At 44.0% G+C, this 16,105-nt stretch overlaps 1 protein-coding gene across 33 annotated transcripts in view; it reads right to left on the bottom strand.

The window, feature by feature from the left end:
• Positions 1 to 15,241, bottom strand: part of tcf7l2 (transcription factor 7 like 2) — a 94,976-nt gene extending 79,735 nt beyond the window's left edge. For 4 of the 33 annotated variants that reach the window (XM_061707864.1, XM_061707872.1, XM_061707876.1 and 1 more), the window contains exons 1-3: positions 14,607 to 15,227; positions 14,363 to 14,429; positions 14,053 to 14,177 (exon numbers count right to left, since the gene is read on the bottom strand). In XM_061707864.1, the coding sequence (XP_061563848.1) occupies positions 14,053 to 14,177; positions 14,363 to 14,429; positions 14,607 to 14,795 (381 nt within the window). In that variant the 5' untranslated portion in view covers positions 14,796 to 15,227. Of the gene's footprint in view, positions 1 to 14,052; positions 14,178 to 14,362; positions 14,430 to 14,606 lie in introns of all 33 variants that reach the window. The other 29 variants (XM_061707877.1, XM_061707884.1, XM_061707894.1 and 26 more) reach the window with 16 other exon arrangements.
• Between the last annotated feature and the right edge of the window lie 864 nt (positions 15,242 to 16,105).

Genomic DNA, 16,105 nt, shown 5'->3' with positions numbered 1-16,105 from the left:
CTACGTCACTGCAAACTTATCAAAGGTGAAGAGCAGGAGCATAAACTTGTTGGTTCAACTTTGTACTGGTGACTAAGATAAGAATGGAGCCTTTCCGCTTACTGGGAACATTTGAGAGGCACGTCTACTCATGTAAAATGATCTCTGGGAGCAGATAGAAAACTTTCACGTTGTGTTTTTTTTCCTTTCTGAGTCAGGGCGATGAATTCCTCTGGCCTATAGATGGTAGAAAGCAGTTGTTCTCCCAGGGGGTGGAAAAGGGTGGGGGCAAGCATTTGGGGGAAGAAGCAGTCAGGCGGATGGGGAGAAAAAACGATGACTAGATCTGCATATCTGCAGTGCATGATTTTCAGTTTTCAGGACTCAAAGTGATCCCAAAGGTGAGTGTTAAACATCGAGGAGAACGGGTCCACTAAAGTTCCCCCCTGAAAAGCTCAGAGGACTCGCGGTAATGGCTTCCAGGCACATCTACAACTCCACCACCGTGGGAAGACAGGAGGAGAGCTTCCTGTTCGACTTTCCAGTTGCGCTGTTCATCTGCTTAGGAGCGAAACAGCTCCACTTTTTAATACCTCGAGTAATTCATAAGTCTGCGACTGTAAAACTGCCTCAAATTGGAGGTTGAAGGGGATTTTTTTTACACGGCGATCGCACATTCCTAGATCTAGGTTGTAAATAAATAACTTTTAAACCAAAGCGATGAAGAATGCATTTGAATTACAGCATCAAACTATCACTGAACCAAATCTTCCAAAAGCTTGTCACTCCCTTTGTTTTGTAATAAGGGAACAGACGTTACACAGTTGAATACATTTAACACTGTAAGCCATGACATGTATCTTGTAGCTGTTAGTGCTAACAAGCACTTGACAGGTCTCACATCACCATCTATGTGATGGCAGCATGCGTGCAGATCTGCTGCAGCCATCAACATTTTGAATAATGCACCAGATGCCCCATTGCATGTTTTGTTGTGCTTGATTCTTGATGAGTGCAATGCAACAAGGATGTCAGACATTTACAGCATCGAAAAATGTTCAACTGTTTAATTTAATCAGAGATCAAATTCGGTTTTAGCTCCACCCTCTCATACAATTCAATATAACAATGACAGTACACCCGGTGGCGGCGAGAAGCGCGGACACAGACACAAACAGCGACTTTTAGACAGGACTGCATGGTGGGCTGCTCATTTCACACCCCGCATGTCAAAGAATTCTAGCTGATGTCGTCTGCCAGTGGCCCACGCTTGACCGTGGGCCTTGCACTATTTCCCCAGCTGCTGTGCGGCAGGCATGGGTGGCAGTGCTGGCACCTGTCTCTGACAAGCCTCGGCATTCACGCCGACTCTGGTTTCCAGGGGCCGCCAGCCTGGTAGTCAGGTGACATATGCTAACGCATGCTTTCTCTGACACAGACAGCCATCCAAATCTACTAAACCAAGAGGCACTTAAGCGTGATCCCCGCCACTTTAAAAGCATCGGCATCATAGTGAGAGAGGTCTTAGCCTCTCACTTCTTTCCGTCTGATAGCAAGCCCTGCCCTGATTCAGGCTGCGGCTTGAAGCTGTAAACCAAAGCTTCCCTCAACGCCTTGCACCCGCCCGGCTATGCTCTAACCACTGTTTTTGCATACCACTCAGCTTGTGTAACCGTTGAGTGGTTTTGCTCCACCAAGACAAAAGGCGGTGTAACAGAGCAAGCAGAGTAAAGCCATCTACTGTCAGTGCACTTCTGCAAGTTCATGAACGGATAAAAGAAACGCCGGCGAAAAACGACTAGAAGAGTCGGCAAACTTAAAAGCCTTGAATAAAATATAATAAAAAGGAACATAATTGAGGTTTATCATGTGAGCATGTTCATCCCCATCAACAATGAATCACCTTTTAACTAGAAACCACAGCATAACTGTAACCCTTTTGGCAACACTCTGAGCTTTTTACTTTACCATCGTCTTCTACTTGCTTCTAGTTTCACAATACTACTGGATAAATTGACACTAGATCCATAAATTGAGCGGTCACAGGGCGACTGCACCTGCTGTGTACAGAAAAAGCAGTCATTTAAGTTGTGGACCAGGGAGGAGGGGGGGGGGGGGGCGCTGACAGGAGCTGATTGAGCTCCTGGTGTGGCAAAGCATTCTGGTACTCACTCTACTGCCCAGCAGACCAGAGCCACGTTTCCGCACCTCATTTGCAAAGCAATCCCGTTTCCCTCCCACTCACTGCACTCAGTGCATCTTTTTGTCATTTCTACGACCGGGCTCCATTGGTTTTTTTGTCCGCTGAGACGCCAAGTGCTGTGGAGTGGAGGAAAGTGTGGAACCCAGTCTGAAGGAGACTGCACCCAAAGAGCACCTTCATGTGAAGATGCCCTCTCCCTCCCTTCCATTAAAACAAAAAAAACACACCCTCCCCAATCTACTGAGCCAACACACACATACCTATTCCCCTTGCCTGACTAATGTGCCCTGACACTCGTACATCACCCGTAAATTGGCCAAATGAATTAACCACGGCCCCTGCTTAGCTTTGCGGGCTTTAAATGGATTTTCTCCTTTCCAGGTCTGTCCAATAATTGCATTTATCCATCTTGTTGAAGCCAGGTTTACACACTCATGAAGATCATGCCAATCCCCGGATACATTTTCCGCTCTGGTGGCAAGAGTGTGAGAGATTTGTCATTGGATCATAACAGGTAATTCAAACAACAATTAGCTTGACAACTCTGCCGTATGTCAATGTCTGTCTGCTTGTTGGACACCGCTCCTGGTAAGAGCAATGAGGTCCACTTCTACTCCACATCCGTCTGCATGCTGCCCTTCTCTTTTCTCTCGGTGTGATAAACAGAGCCGCGTAATACTTTGTATCTATCATCCAAGTCTCCAGGTTAAAGCAGCAAACACCCACAGCAGGGAAGAAAGCAGCGGCTACAAGTCTTCATTGTTCATAAACACATTCGGACGGAAGAGAAGCAGAGCTGTGAACACCAGCATCAGTGGGGGTCATCTGCACACTTGTGAATGTTTGAACAGAAGTGCATTAGACACTGGGGGGGGTGGGGGGGACCCAACGGACAATTCAACTATGTAAACATGCTGCAACTTCCTTCCCTCTAGTCCTCCAGGCCTAAACTGAGACAAGCCACTATTTAAACAGCACACACAGCATTCCTGTGCCTGGGCCCCGGCCAGCTGCTGCATCCTCGCTGCAGGCCGGCCTGACCGCCCGAGCAGAGGCAGATATACAAGCCCTACAAGAGCCAGGGCCATCCACGAGGCACAAAGAGCTTTTATACGCATGCAAAACTGGATCCTAGTCTGAGGAGAAAAAAAAAAAAAAAAAAAAAAAGCATGTCCAGAGCCCCGCGCCGGCGCTGGCTGCTTATTTACTGGCTGACCTCCCAAGGAAGTGAGATTAGCGAAAATCATCACATCCCAACAGGAGCCTTCCTTAAACCTTAACCTGATTTCATCTGTCATGACAAAGCTGGAAATGTATCTTTACTGATATCTGAAATATGCAAAACGTGGCAGGCAATAAAGATAAAGGTGGCAGTAAAGTGTAGATAAAAAAGCCTCCTGGTTCTAAAGTGCACACTGACGTGCTTCACATGACACAAAGGCCACGACTGTTCAGCGACGCCTCTAAACTTAACTTTCATTATTACTAAACTGCAGGTTTCAGGTTTACAGTAAAGTAAGTACATTTAACCTTTGATCGCCATGCCAAGGGGTGGGGAGCTACCTCTGATCTGAGAACCCAGTCTGAATGGTCACTGGCTGTTTTACTCTCCAAATACTGTGCACAGCCCTGACATTTCTGTGCTCTTAGTAAACAATAATATTGAGTTTCGAGATTACACCAGAGGCTTAATACTGTATATACAGTTTAGGCCCACGGCCAGCCTCTCCTACATGGTACACCAACCAATGGCAACCTTTAGAATTTGATTTTATTTATTTATTTCATTTTGGACTTCAAGACAGTAAGGTTGTCAAAACAGTTGTTAAAACAGTTTCCAAACCAAAATCAAAAATGTTGAAAAAGGGACTTCCACTTGGGAACCTGCTGGATTCAGACTTGCATCCCAGTCCGGGCCAAAGTGCGTTATTAAGAAAACCAGGATGTGGAATAATCATCCCAGACCATCCCAATGCCAAAGTATGTAAATTTACGGGGACATGTGCTGCTTTCATTGACGTTTAATATTTAACACAGAGATCCACTAAATCAGCTGTCACTCAGGCTTGGTTTTATCACAGGAAGACTCCACTCCTCGCGTCTTTCCGGTGACAATGCGTCAGCGCTGGACACGGTCCGAGCTGCCGTCAGCGGGGAACCGCAGGTCATTACTGCAATCAACCAGCAATTTCAGGGTGACAAGATTGCATTGTTTTCTGCCTCAATAGCGCTACATTCCTCCCCCTCTTCCCTCTGTTTGTTTGCCAGTTCATTCGGTCGTCCCCCCCATCTATCTGTCCATCTGTCCGTCCCTTCGGCGCTGAACGGAGAAAGCCACTCATCTCACCTCGGGACAGTTGTCCAAACAAGACACTCCATTCAGTCCGACCCCACTGGGGAGCGAGACAATTGACAATTCACTTCCACGAGTCAATTTGTTCACTTTTTGGGATTGACCCCGAACGCCGCCGTCACACAGGCCCTCTGTCTGCAGAGGGACGAATACCTACCGAGGGCAGGGGGGAACCAGTGGAAACAGACGACTTTTTTTTTTTCTTTTAACAATCTGATGGCAAATTATTTTGTCATCTAATTCAATTTATATAAATCATTTTCCTTGCAATTCCCAGACACAATAAAAACTCCACATACAGCACGTCATCAGTGGCACAATGCTTGCCAATTCAGGGCTCGTGTGCTTTGGGTAGGGGGCCACGTGTGGATGTGACAAGCTGTTCACATGAAATGTTATTTAGTGCCGTACACAAGTTGACAGCTGTCTCTTTGTAAGAGGCATATTATTATTGTGTGTAAATAGGTTCCTAACAGCTGGTTAAAGAGCTCACATGGGAATTTACTCTTAATCTGTTTTCCACTGGAATTGGTTCATCAACTAGGAAAAAGAGGGAGAAAAAAAAATCTATAGCGCTGCTCCACGGAGCAGGGTAAAAAAGGGTTACATTTTTATTAGCCTTGTGCATTTTAAAGTAATCTTGCCAACATTTTTTTTTTAATCCTACTGTAATCCAAAGATTAGTAGATTAATTTACTTCTGCTCGCCCTCTAAAGCCTCCCTCACCTATTGCAGGCAGCTATGAATCCACAACCTTTAAAAAGTAACAAATAAACGACAAACAAGCAGACGATCGCCGCGTTAGCAGACTCCCTTCCCTCCCGAAACCCCCACACACCATCACACGTACACTCCTTGGAGCTTATCCTGCCACAATTAAAAGTTTAATTAGTAGATTAAAAATACATTGACTGGAGTTTTATCACCTTAAACTCCCCCCCATTATGCGTTTAGCACACGCAACTGCCTCTTTCCCATCTGAGGCATTTTGAACAGATTATCTGCATACTGAAATTCCCTCGGCTCCATTAAGACTGGAGATACAAAACTGGATGCAAAAACAAGACTGCTGCTAAACACCATCTGCATAATGCATTGTCCAGCGGGTAGCTGAGCAAATTAGGTGGGACTTATCTTTCCTTTTTACCTTGCTTTTGAGAAGGAAAATATTCCAGAACAACATGATACGTAAGAGGACCTTGTTTATGTTCAAAATTATTTCCACCTAGGGGGGTTTTCTATTACTAAAATGTATTTAACATGAGAAAAAACCAACAACATATAAGCATGAATGAGATTCTTCAGCTACGGCACATTCCAGTGCATTTTACCACATCCATAAAAGGCTGGTGTACCACAGGTGTTCACTGCACACTGGCACAGCTAGTCATTATCTAGCCCGACGTGATCATTAAAAGCTGTGATGGCAGCGTGGCTCCTATCCCTGTGCACAGAAACACACACAAACCCAAGGTGGGGGGGGAAAGAAAAACCCAAGGGAGACTGAAGCACTCCTTATCTGTTGACACTGTCTAAATACATTTTTTTTTTTTATGCCGGGCTTCTTTCTTGCCATCGATGCACTTTGACCCTTCCCAAACACTCGCCGCTATCCAAACAGAAGGTCGGCAATCGGAGGAATTCCTCCAGCATCGCAGCAAAACCTCGCACCCGGAACTTTTGAGACCGAGTTTGGCAGTGACGACGAGGGTGGGAAGAGAGAAACGTGGACGCGAGGAGGGGTGGGGGAAGCCTGTGGGGCTTATTCAGAAACACAAACCACACACGTGAACACATGCTCGGCCATCGAGCGCGGCTGAAAGCTGAAACTCTCCTGTTCCGAGCCGAGCTCCCCTCAGTCCACTCTTCCTTTTTCTTCTCTTCCCCCCTATTACACTGGAAGATAAATGTGAAGCCCAGGGGCACCATTGTTTGGACATCTAACCAGGAACTGTCGCTGCTCTCATTGCCCTGGCATTAACAGCAATTATGCGCTCTATTCAGACGGCTTTTGTGCCTCCGACCCCAAAGCCCCACCACCACCGCTGCCCCCTCCACTCACACGCAGAGGCCTGACACACATTTCCCGCTTTTCTCTGCTCCCTCCCACTCTGCTACCAACTCATTTGGCTACCGGAGCACTCTGGTCCCATTCTGAATGAACTTACAGCAACATTTACTTTCAGGCAAGTACAGGGACACACATACCGAATGTATTCCTGGATTGACATCTGAGCTCAAAAGAAATCTTTCTTCTCATGAATTAACATGTAGTGTTAAAAATGTTAACTATAGTTTATAGAGTTGATGATGCTTTTGCCAAAAAAAACCCAACAACTGTTGTGTAAACAAGGCACTTTCTGGAAATTCCTGATTTTGCATAGCGATCTTCTGAAACTAGTCCCGCCCAGACCGTTTATATCTAAAAGATGCGGTCAATAGCCATTAACTTTATCTTTTCAGCTCACGCAGTGCGGTTGCGCTGCCAATAAAATCTCAAATCTTCAGCAAACACTTCAATTCATCTAATGATTTTCAACAAGTCTGCAGAGGTCGACCGATACGGGTTTCGTTAATGGCCAAGGCCGGTTGCTTAGAGAGCGGAGAGATTGATGGCCAGTATGGAGTTACAGTTTTTGTAGCATTTATCAAGTACTATTTATGTATGTATCAGCTCAATAAATGTCTGAAGGTAATGAAAAACACTGCTCCACAGCAGCTGCACTGACAGGGCTGCTTGCTGGGCAGATGGTTTATGCACTCGTGTTTTGTCTACCAGTCTTTCTGAAAGAGATGACGCCAGTTATCTCAAAATGTAAAATAATCTGACCAATCAACTGGACGGAGATCTAAACGCTTGTTTCCATCCAAGTTCTTCCTCTCAGCTGAAGAATATTAAAGGGGACATATTAAGGCATCTAATACCTATTTTAAACAGGCCTTGAATGTCTTAAAAACAAGCTTTTGATTGTTTTTGCTAAGTAAATTAGAAATTCAGCCTCTGAGCCATGTCTTTATCTTCCCATTCTCTAACCTCATTATCTATGCAGGATTCTGAGTGGGCGGGGCTATGATAATGAGGCACTGTGCTGATTGGCTGCCTGAATGACGCAATACACCGCTACGAAAAAATGGAGGAAGCTCCGGCCGGCGGAGTTAGTTGTGGGCGTGGATTCACGCATCAGAGGCCAATCGATGTAAATCGCGCCCGTCGTTACGTAACCACGGGAGCAGAATCTTATTAGCTCGTAGATCCACATGACACTGGATGGATCATCCGGGCGGCTGTACAGACACTGCAGAATTCGGTGGCTTTCCTCCTTCTCTGAGTTGGCAGGTTGAGGGGAGACCACTTTATATATGTTAAAGCAAGAGAAAACCTGTTTTTCATAATAGGTCCCCTTTAACATCTCCCACTAAGAATAAAATCTCTGATGCTGCTAGCTCGGATGATTCAAACCAGTTAATACGTTAATCTGTAACGCGTCTCTCTTATTTATTCTGTGACAACTAAAAAGATTGCTTTCCATTAATTGTCCAATCATTTAGAAAACGTGGCTAAAAAGAAATGGCTTTACGTCTCTGTAAAGCACAACAAGATGACTTTTGTTCTGATTTGTGCAGATTATATCTACACAACAAACCTAACTGACTGAATAAACTGACTAAACCTGCATTTGTATGAGGGCCTCCTGACAGCAACGTGATGTCCTTCACTGATTTAAAATTCACAAAGTATAAATGGAGCTTTGTGTACACCAATGTTGGAATATAACAAAAATGTAAAAGAAAAAAAAAAAAAAAAGTCCTTCAGAACAAGAACTAGGGAAAGAAAATGGGGAAGAAAAAAAAAAAATAATAATCGCTACATTCAGAGTATATTCATTCACCGATTTTGGAAATATAATGAACCTGGCCAACAATACTAGAAAACCCAAGATGGCTGGCCAAGAAAAAACAGTAAATGAAGGCTATATGGTATTTATATACGTTTAACTGTTGTCTACATGTTCACAGGCATGCAAATATGCACACACGCTTAAGGAGAATAATTTAATTTCCATGTTTCCGAGAGGCCCAAGCCATGTGGGCCAGAAACCAAGCTGGCCTATATTTAACAAATGACAAGTTGCATTCCAGATGTACAGCACTATCTTTGTGCTCAGCTCTATAGAAATGCACTGGACGAGGAGGAGGGAGGGGGGGTTAAGTGGAAGAGGAATGGGGTTACTCTCACTCTGGGGGGGCTGGGGGTGAGAGGGACCCCAGAACACAGCTGCTTAACTAATGTCTTTTTGTTTTTTCTTCCTCTTCTTCTCCCTCTTTGCTCAGGCAGACAAAAACAAGAGTGTGGTTGCTCCCTGGCAGAAACAGGAAAGGATGCTGGGGGTGATAATGGATTAATTGGTTTAGAGAACAATATGTTTTACCAAAAAGAGAAAAAAAAAAATACCATGGCTGTGCTATGACTTAATGGGTAACAGACATAATCTGTCACACTGAAGTCAAAATTAGGTCTCAGATTAGTCGCTATTACATTAGAAACCCTGAAGTCAATGATTTTATTAAAGAACAACAAAAAAAAAGGGGGTTCAGCCCCAAAGCAGACTTGAGTGCAGCTGCTTCACCCTAACCCAGCTCACACTGCCACCAGGGAGCCACTACTCCTCAAACTAGTTTACAATCTGATTAAAAACACACCCCACCAACTGATTTTTTTCCCCCTCCTCCTTCTTCTTCTTCTTCTTCTTCTTCTTCCTCTGTGGTGTTTCAAGCAGAGTGACAGATCGACGAGCGCGTAAGCTCTCACATGGTTCGGCCTGCCAACATCCTCAGCATTGAGATAATTAAGCCCAGCAAGCTGGAGGCAAGAAATGTATACCTTTATATAAATAAATATATATATTACATGTCAGCTTGGTAAATATTTACTGCACAAATCTTTTCTATCCGTTTAGCAGGCGTTAACAAAACCTTACTGTACTCCTTCTGTCTCTCCTCCTGAGTCTTCGCCGCCACCACCACCACCACCCCACCACCCCTACATCTGCGATTCATTGACTTTACAATTTACCACATGTCGAGATGGGAGAGGTCGAGCCTCCATCTGAATCACAGCACAAATATGCGAGTGATTTATTGTTTTTAAAACCCTGGGCCGATTTAGTGCAACTCCACTTTTCCTGAGCATTACTCCTATTGGCAGACCATGAACAATTACAGTTCGGACTAATTAAGCTTCGAGAATGTGCTGCGCACCACTAATGTCTAGCAGACCCCAATTTCAGTTTAATGGTGCCAAACTTTGTTTCCCAGCTGCCCCGCCCCCCCCCCCCCCAAACACCCCCCTCCTCCCTTGAACTTAACTCCTCAAATCCAAAGCAGATTGTACTTTTTATGGCTGTTTATTGAGTCGCAGAAAGAAAAAAAAAAAAAAAAAAAAAAAAAAAAGGGAAAGAAAAAATGAGGACCTTTTTCCTCTTTCCTCGCATATGATGAGAGGAGCAGCAGAGAGGGAGGAAGAGAGAGAGGGACTGGTGGGAGGGAGACGGAGAGCGGGAGCCGCTTCCGCCATACTTTGTAAACAAAAGTGATTTGCAAGACAAAAGGAGCACGACCTTCAAACTAAATCCAGAGTGCATCTTGCAGCTAGAGGGGGAAAGCGCGGTCACGTCGTGCCACGGAACCCCCCACGGACTCCAATTAGGACCGATTAACATGTAAAGCCAATTTGATAAGGTGTGGGCCCTATCCCTTAAATCCGCATTTAACTATCTTTCCTCTTGTCACAGCCAAAAACCCATTTACAGCAGGCAAACACCCATAATCCATATGATATACCATTGTTATGCTTATGTGGCCGACATGTTTAGGAAAGATACTGTCTGTGTCGTTTATAATAGATAAGGCCTCAACAGTGGGAGCATGTGAGCACAAAGGAGGTGGTGTTACACTCACTCATGAATGTTCATCACAATAATCTGACCAGAAAATCCCTCATTTTCTGTTTCTAAAAGAAAATTAAACATTTAAGTAATAAGTCGACGTGCATCAAAGTGGGCTTGTTTTTTTAGCAAGGTGCAGCCGGCACAACAAGACGTGAAAAAAAAAAAAAGGGGGGGGGGGGGGGGGGGGGGGAAGCTATTGTTTCAACCACACAAAGCCATTTCACCATCTTGTAGTTGAATCACTGCGGCTTCTGGGAGCATCTTTTTTTTTTCTTCCCTCTCTTTCAATCTGAAAGCACTGGTGGATGCTCAGTGTGTGCATTTGCAGCACCCATTTGCTCCACCTCCACTTTCTTGTTCTTTTATAAGCTACTCGTAATTATGAGACGAAACTCAAAACCTCCGCCAAAAGTCTCCGGGCCTGGAGAATTATGGGGCCAAGGGTGGCGTCAAATATCTTAACATTCATAAGTCCGAGAGGCAGTAAATAAAGCCAGCGGATTTACGGCCCTGCAGCCCCGATGCAGGAGAGCTGGCTGCCTAGATCCCACTCTCCCTCCCTCGGCCTCTGCTCTGCGTCTGCAGACCTGTTGAGGTGTGATGTTAGCCCAAGCCATAGGAGTTAACCCACTGCCTCTACCCCCCCCCCCCCTACACACAAACCCCGAGTTAGCATCGACAGGAGACAAAAGGTACGCACAGAGGAGGAAGGGAGATGGAGGGAGCGAAGGGAACAAGGGGGAATGTGAAAAGGATGGAAAAACCAGGGTGAACTAGCCAGGCCATTTCCCCAATTCAAATTGCACCCAGTGATTCAGCAGGCCTTTGTGTGAGGGTTCAGAGAGGAGGGAGAGGGAGAGACGGCAGGGAGAGGAGAGGAGGAGACGAGGGCAGGAGGGCTCCCAGGCCCAGGCACAGCATCATGTCAAATTGCTAAATGATACTAAATTGTGAACCTCCTTGGATTCAGGTGGTAGGAAAACAAATTCTCACTGGTTATGAGTCCCAAAGGTCAGACAAACTAGGGTTAAAAGGCCTCATGCAGGAATTTTTTCCCCCTCTCAAGCCATGAAGCTCAAAAATAACACAAACAATTTAAGGTGTCCAGATGGATTAATGAAAGTGCCATCTGAACAAAAAAAAAAAAAGAAATCATAGAATTTAACCTTACCTAAAAAAAAAACAACAGCTAATAATAAAAATAAAGATTTTCTAAAGGCCTAAAATAATATTCAACAGTAGTACAAAACCAAAAGGAAAAGATGAAGAAAACTGAGGGCAGAAAGCGGCGAGAATCAAAGGCTTTCATGACAAATCAGACAAAGTCTCATTCTCATAACACTAGCAGTCATATTCAGAGCCTAACGTGACATGTTAGAGAGCAAGACAGCTAATCAATGTCCAGGTGAATTATTTATACCAGCTTTAAGTCTAATAGATTTATATTACAGCCACCGCCGACTTCAAAGCTCTAATGGCTGGACACACAGGGCGCTGCAGACAGAGGGGGCCGAGGCGGTACAGTAGGAAGACCACCGCCAGCCCAAAAAGCGCGCTCTCACACGGTTACTGTTCAGATACGCCATTTAATCAAGCTGCATGATATGTTTTCTCATACCTTGCTAATAAGCACCTCCTCAGCAGCCAGCAGGTGATTTATTTATTTTTTTTCCTTTTAGATTTTGCAAACGATTGCGTCTCAACTATGAGGAAATGGAGCAGAGAGGATATAACAAGTGAAAGAATCGGGAAACATGATTTAAACAATAAAAATCTGATCCGGCAATTCAAGAGAAGCGTTAACAGAGCAAAGGTCGACGCCGACTGGACGCAGCATCCTCCAGACATACCACACGATTTAGTGCTTTTTTCTAAATGCTGCACAAGCACAATGAGACCAATACTCCTCAGCAATGTCGTAGTCACAAAGAAAATTAAAAAAAAAACTACAGCACTACCACTGAAAAAAGGAGGTACTTCACTTGGAATCGTGAGCATTGTTGAGAGAATGTGTGTTTTTTTTTTCTGCGATGATGAGAATAAAGTGTGACTAATTCTACATACCAGCCAGCAGTGTTAATAGGGCTGGATCACCAAGAGAGGAAGAATGGCAAAATGTTCTATCGTGCAGAAGACAAACAAACACACACAGAGACACCGGTGCGGGCAGCAAAAATTATTTCATGTGAGCCCACGGATGATTGAGCCAGAAGCAGAAAATGTGTCAAACACAAAAGAAGGCATTGGGTGTCAGATGTGTCTTAATTTTTCAAGGTGTGCACATCCAGAGCACAAAAATAAAAATAAAAAAAAAAAAGGTAACAAATATCCGTTTCGCCAGGCAGAGCTGACTTAGTGAGGAGAGGGGGGTGGAGGGTCATATTTCCTAATTCCTGGTCTTAGCCTTAACCTTGGAAAATGAGATGACAGGTCTTAAAGCGCTGACTTGTAATTGCAACCATTTAAAATAGGCAAAGGAAAAAAAAAAAAGGAAAGAAAGAAAAACAAACATCCCATGGTTGAGAAAATTATGCCGCTTAAGGACTGCCATTCTCCCAGAGGGACCAGCGAGGTGCTGAGCAAATGAGTAAGTGTGCATAATCATAGCATGGCTCATTGTGTCTAAATAAATAACATGAATTTATTTATAAATATTGTTTTAAAAGGTTTTGATTGAAGCCAACAGATTTCTCCAGGAAGCAAAGGTGGTACATATGCAAAACATAGCATCGTGTGGCACAACCATTTCCACTGAATAAATCACACCTGAACAAAATATATATTTTACATAAATGTATTGTACAATTCGTGTATGTGTAGGGATATCAAAGGAAGAATAAATATTGTTTAATGTTGTAAAGGAATTTAAAAAAAATAAGCTTACATGCTTACACCTTTTACATAATCGCTTTCCACATTTTGACACATGCAAATCACTTTGAAAAGCTAATTTGCATATTGATTTTATTTGTGTGGTTTTACTCACACTGCTTACAGTGTGTCAGAGAGCCAGTGTAAAGGTCTGCGAGCAGCTTGTGTTAGAAAAAAGGGCATTTTTGATGAGGCTGTGCAAAACACAAGGCAATTGCATTATTCAGTAGGTTAAAACATGCACTTGTAGCCTGGATTAATACTATTATTGCAGACTCTAATGAGTAGATGGGGGACGGGGGAAATTTTGATTTTCTTTTTTTTTTTTAAATATACACATGTATATGTATCTATATAAATATATATACACATATACACACACATGGCTCTTAATTTAAAATGTGTTAAAGCAGAAATAAAAAAAATAATAAAATGTTGAACTTCACCTGCCATAAATCATAATGTCCCTTTCCACTGCTTAGCAGTGCTAGCTCGTTAGCGGCGCGCGCATGCCGCCGCACTGTACACTTCAGGTGGAGTTGGAAAACTTGGCTCCGCGCTTTTCTCGGCAGCGTTTCTGAGTGACAACACTCCGCGACCGGCCGCCTGCTCGCAGCCCGTGTGTGTGAGAGTGTGTGTGAGAGGGTGAGGAAGAGTGTATGTTGCACAAATCCAGCTGTAAATAAATGAAAACTTACTGTGCGTGCTGTTGGAGAAAGTGATCCATTGGGAAGGTAGGGGCTTGTGAGATCGGGGATCATTATAAACGGATAGCCCGGGTACGGTGGGCTCTTGAACAGCCCTCCATCTTGCCTTTTTGCAGCTAACATGGCGGGGGGGGGGGGGGAGAGAGAGGAAAACTTTTTGATAAAGTGGCCTTGGAAACTTCTGTCTTTTTCTGAAAATTGCATTTTTGAGGAATGAAGCGGAGGAAATTCCCCCCGTGAGGCAAATGTAATGTCATCATGACTAAAACAAAAACAAGAGGACAATAAAGCAGAAACTCACCCTCCTCTAAACTTTCTCTTGTTTTGTCTCTGAAAGTTTCAGATCTAGGCGGAGGCCGTCTTTCCGCCTTGAAATGCAATGAAACACAAGGATTGCGTTCAAGTTAGCACAACGGCCGACGAGAGAAGAGGGGGGACACTTTTAACTTTTCTTTTTCAAGTCTGCAAAAGCGCTACACAGTCGAGACGCGCAGGCCCCGCAACCTAATACACAGAGCCCCGCTTTTCTCAGACCCGCAACTCACCTCCGAGTCCGACGAGCTGTTCTGATTCGTCTCCGACTCGTTCACCAGAGAAGATTTGACATCTGCTAAATCCCTTTCTGCCGAGGAGTTCTCCGAAATTTTCTCTTCCTGCTCCCCTTCGTCTTTGAAGGCAATCATTTCATCGTTTGCGCCCAGATCGTCCCCTCCACCGCCGTTGAGCTGCGGCATTTTCCCCCGTGCAGAAATCTTTCCTTCAAGGAGGAGGGGGGTTAACAACACTAAAAAAAAAAAAAAAAAAAAAAGTTTTTAAAACCCCCTTGATCCCGAAAGTCCGAGTTTAAGTTTTTTTTACGGGGGGTATTGTATTGGCGTTTTCCAAAAAAGCTCTGGCGGTCGTGAAGAAAAAGTAAAAAAGAAGGGGAATCTTGGCAGAAAGGGTTTGCCGGAGAAGGAGCTGCGCCGCTCGGATTGAGGGAGTTGAAGTTGGTCGGAGTGGTTTTCAGTTCAAAGGCGGCGCTGATTGACAGATAGAGAGGGATGGAAATAGAGAGAGTCTGGATTCAGGATTATTGACAGGGAGAAACACACAAGAAACTAATGAGATTCAAACAGGGAGGGACTTGAAGTGACGTTTTCATAAATAGGAGGAAGGAAAAAAAAAAGCACGGGGTGGCGGGGAGGGAGAGAAAGAGAGAGAGAGAGGGAGAGAGAGAGAGAGAGGAAGCCGCGGACGACTGCAGTGAAAACGCATGCGAGGAGGAAAAAGGCAGTTAGGGAGCAGGACAGTGATGGTAAAAGAGCAGGAAGATAGGAGTTGCTTGCAAATGTGGATTAAACGCACATATGGGCGGTTTCCCAGTGGGGAGGAGGAGGGAATGAAAAGAGGGCACTTCCTCCGGCTGTTTGCAACCAGTTTGACTCCTCTGTTCCCGACCAGTCTGTCACACACACTCACACCACATAAAGTTCATAATGTGAACACACACATCATTTATTTTATAAAAAAAAAACCTCTCTCTTTGCACGTACATCTTTTATAACCTACTTTTGTTTCTGTCTTTTCCCCCCCCTTTTTTTTGCTTACTAAATATTTGAGGCCTATCAAAGCAGAATTACTCTGAGCTTGTTTTCCTATTTTATCTGCTTTGTCAGCTCCTTAGATCTATTTTTCATTATATTGGCTAATGCTTCCTCAGATCTATTTTTTGGGATGGAGGGTGTTATTGCATCTTGCTTTCTTGACAGGTGTGATGTCCTCTGGGACTAACCTGAATTCCTCACTGGCAGCACAGACTGAGCTGGGTTTTTTTTTTTTATATATTATTTTTTATTCTTCTCTCTCAGCAGCCAGACTGGACACAAATAACTGATGCACATTTGGATGCTCTATTTCTGTTTCTTATTTTAGTGCAGGAAATATTAAGAGATCATGAACTATTGCTTTGCAGTATTTAGCTTGAGAAATAATCTTCAGAATACAATATCAGACCGAATTAGAAGAATATGTATATAAATAAGAATATATATATATATATATA

Source organism: Cololabis saira, chromosome 19 (genome assembly GCF_033807715.1).
Source record: "Cololabis saira isolate AMF1-May2022 chromosome 19, fColSai1.1, whole genome shotgun sequence".
Classification (NCBI taxonomy): domain Eukaryota; kingdom Metazoa; phylum Chordata; class Actinopteri; order Beloniformes; family Belonidae; genus Cololabis; species Cololabis saira.
Note: the sequence above shows the minus strand (reverse complement) of the source record. Positions and strands in the feature narration are given on the sequence as shown.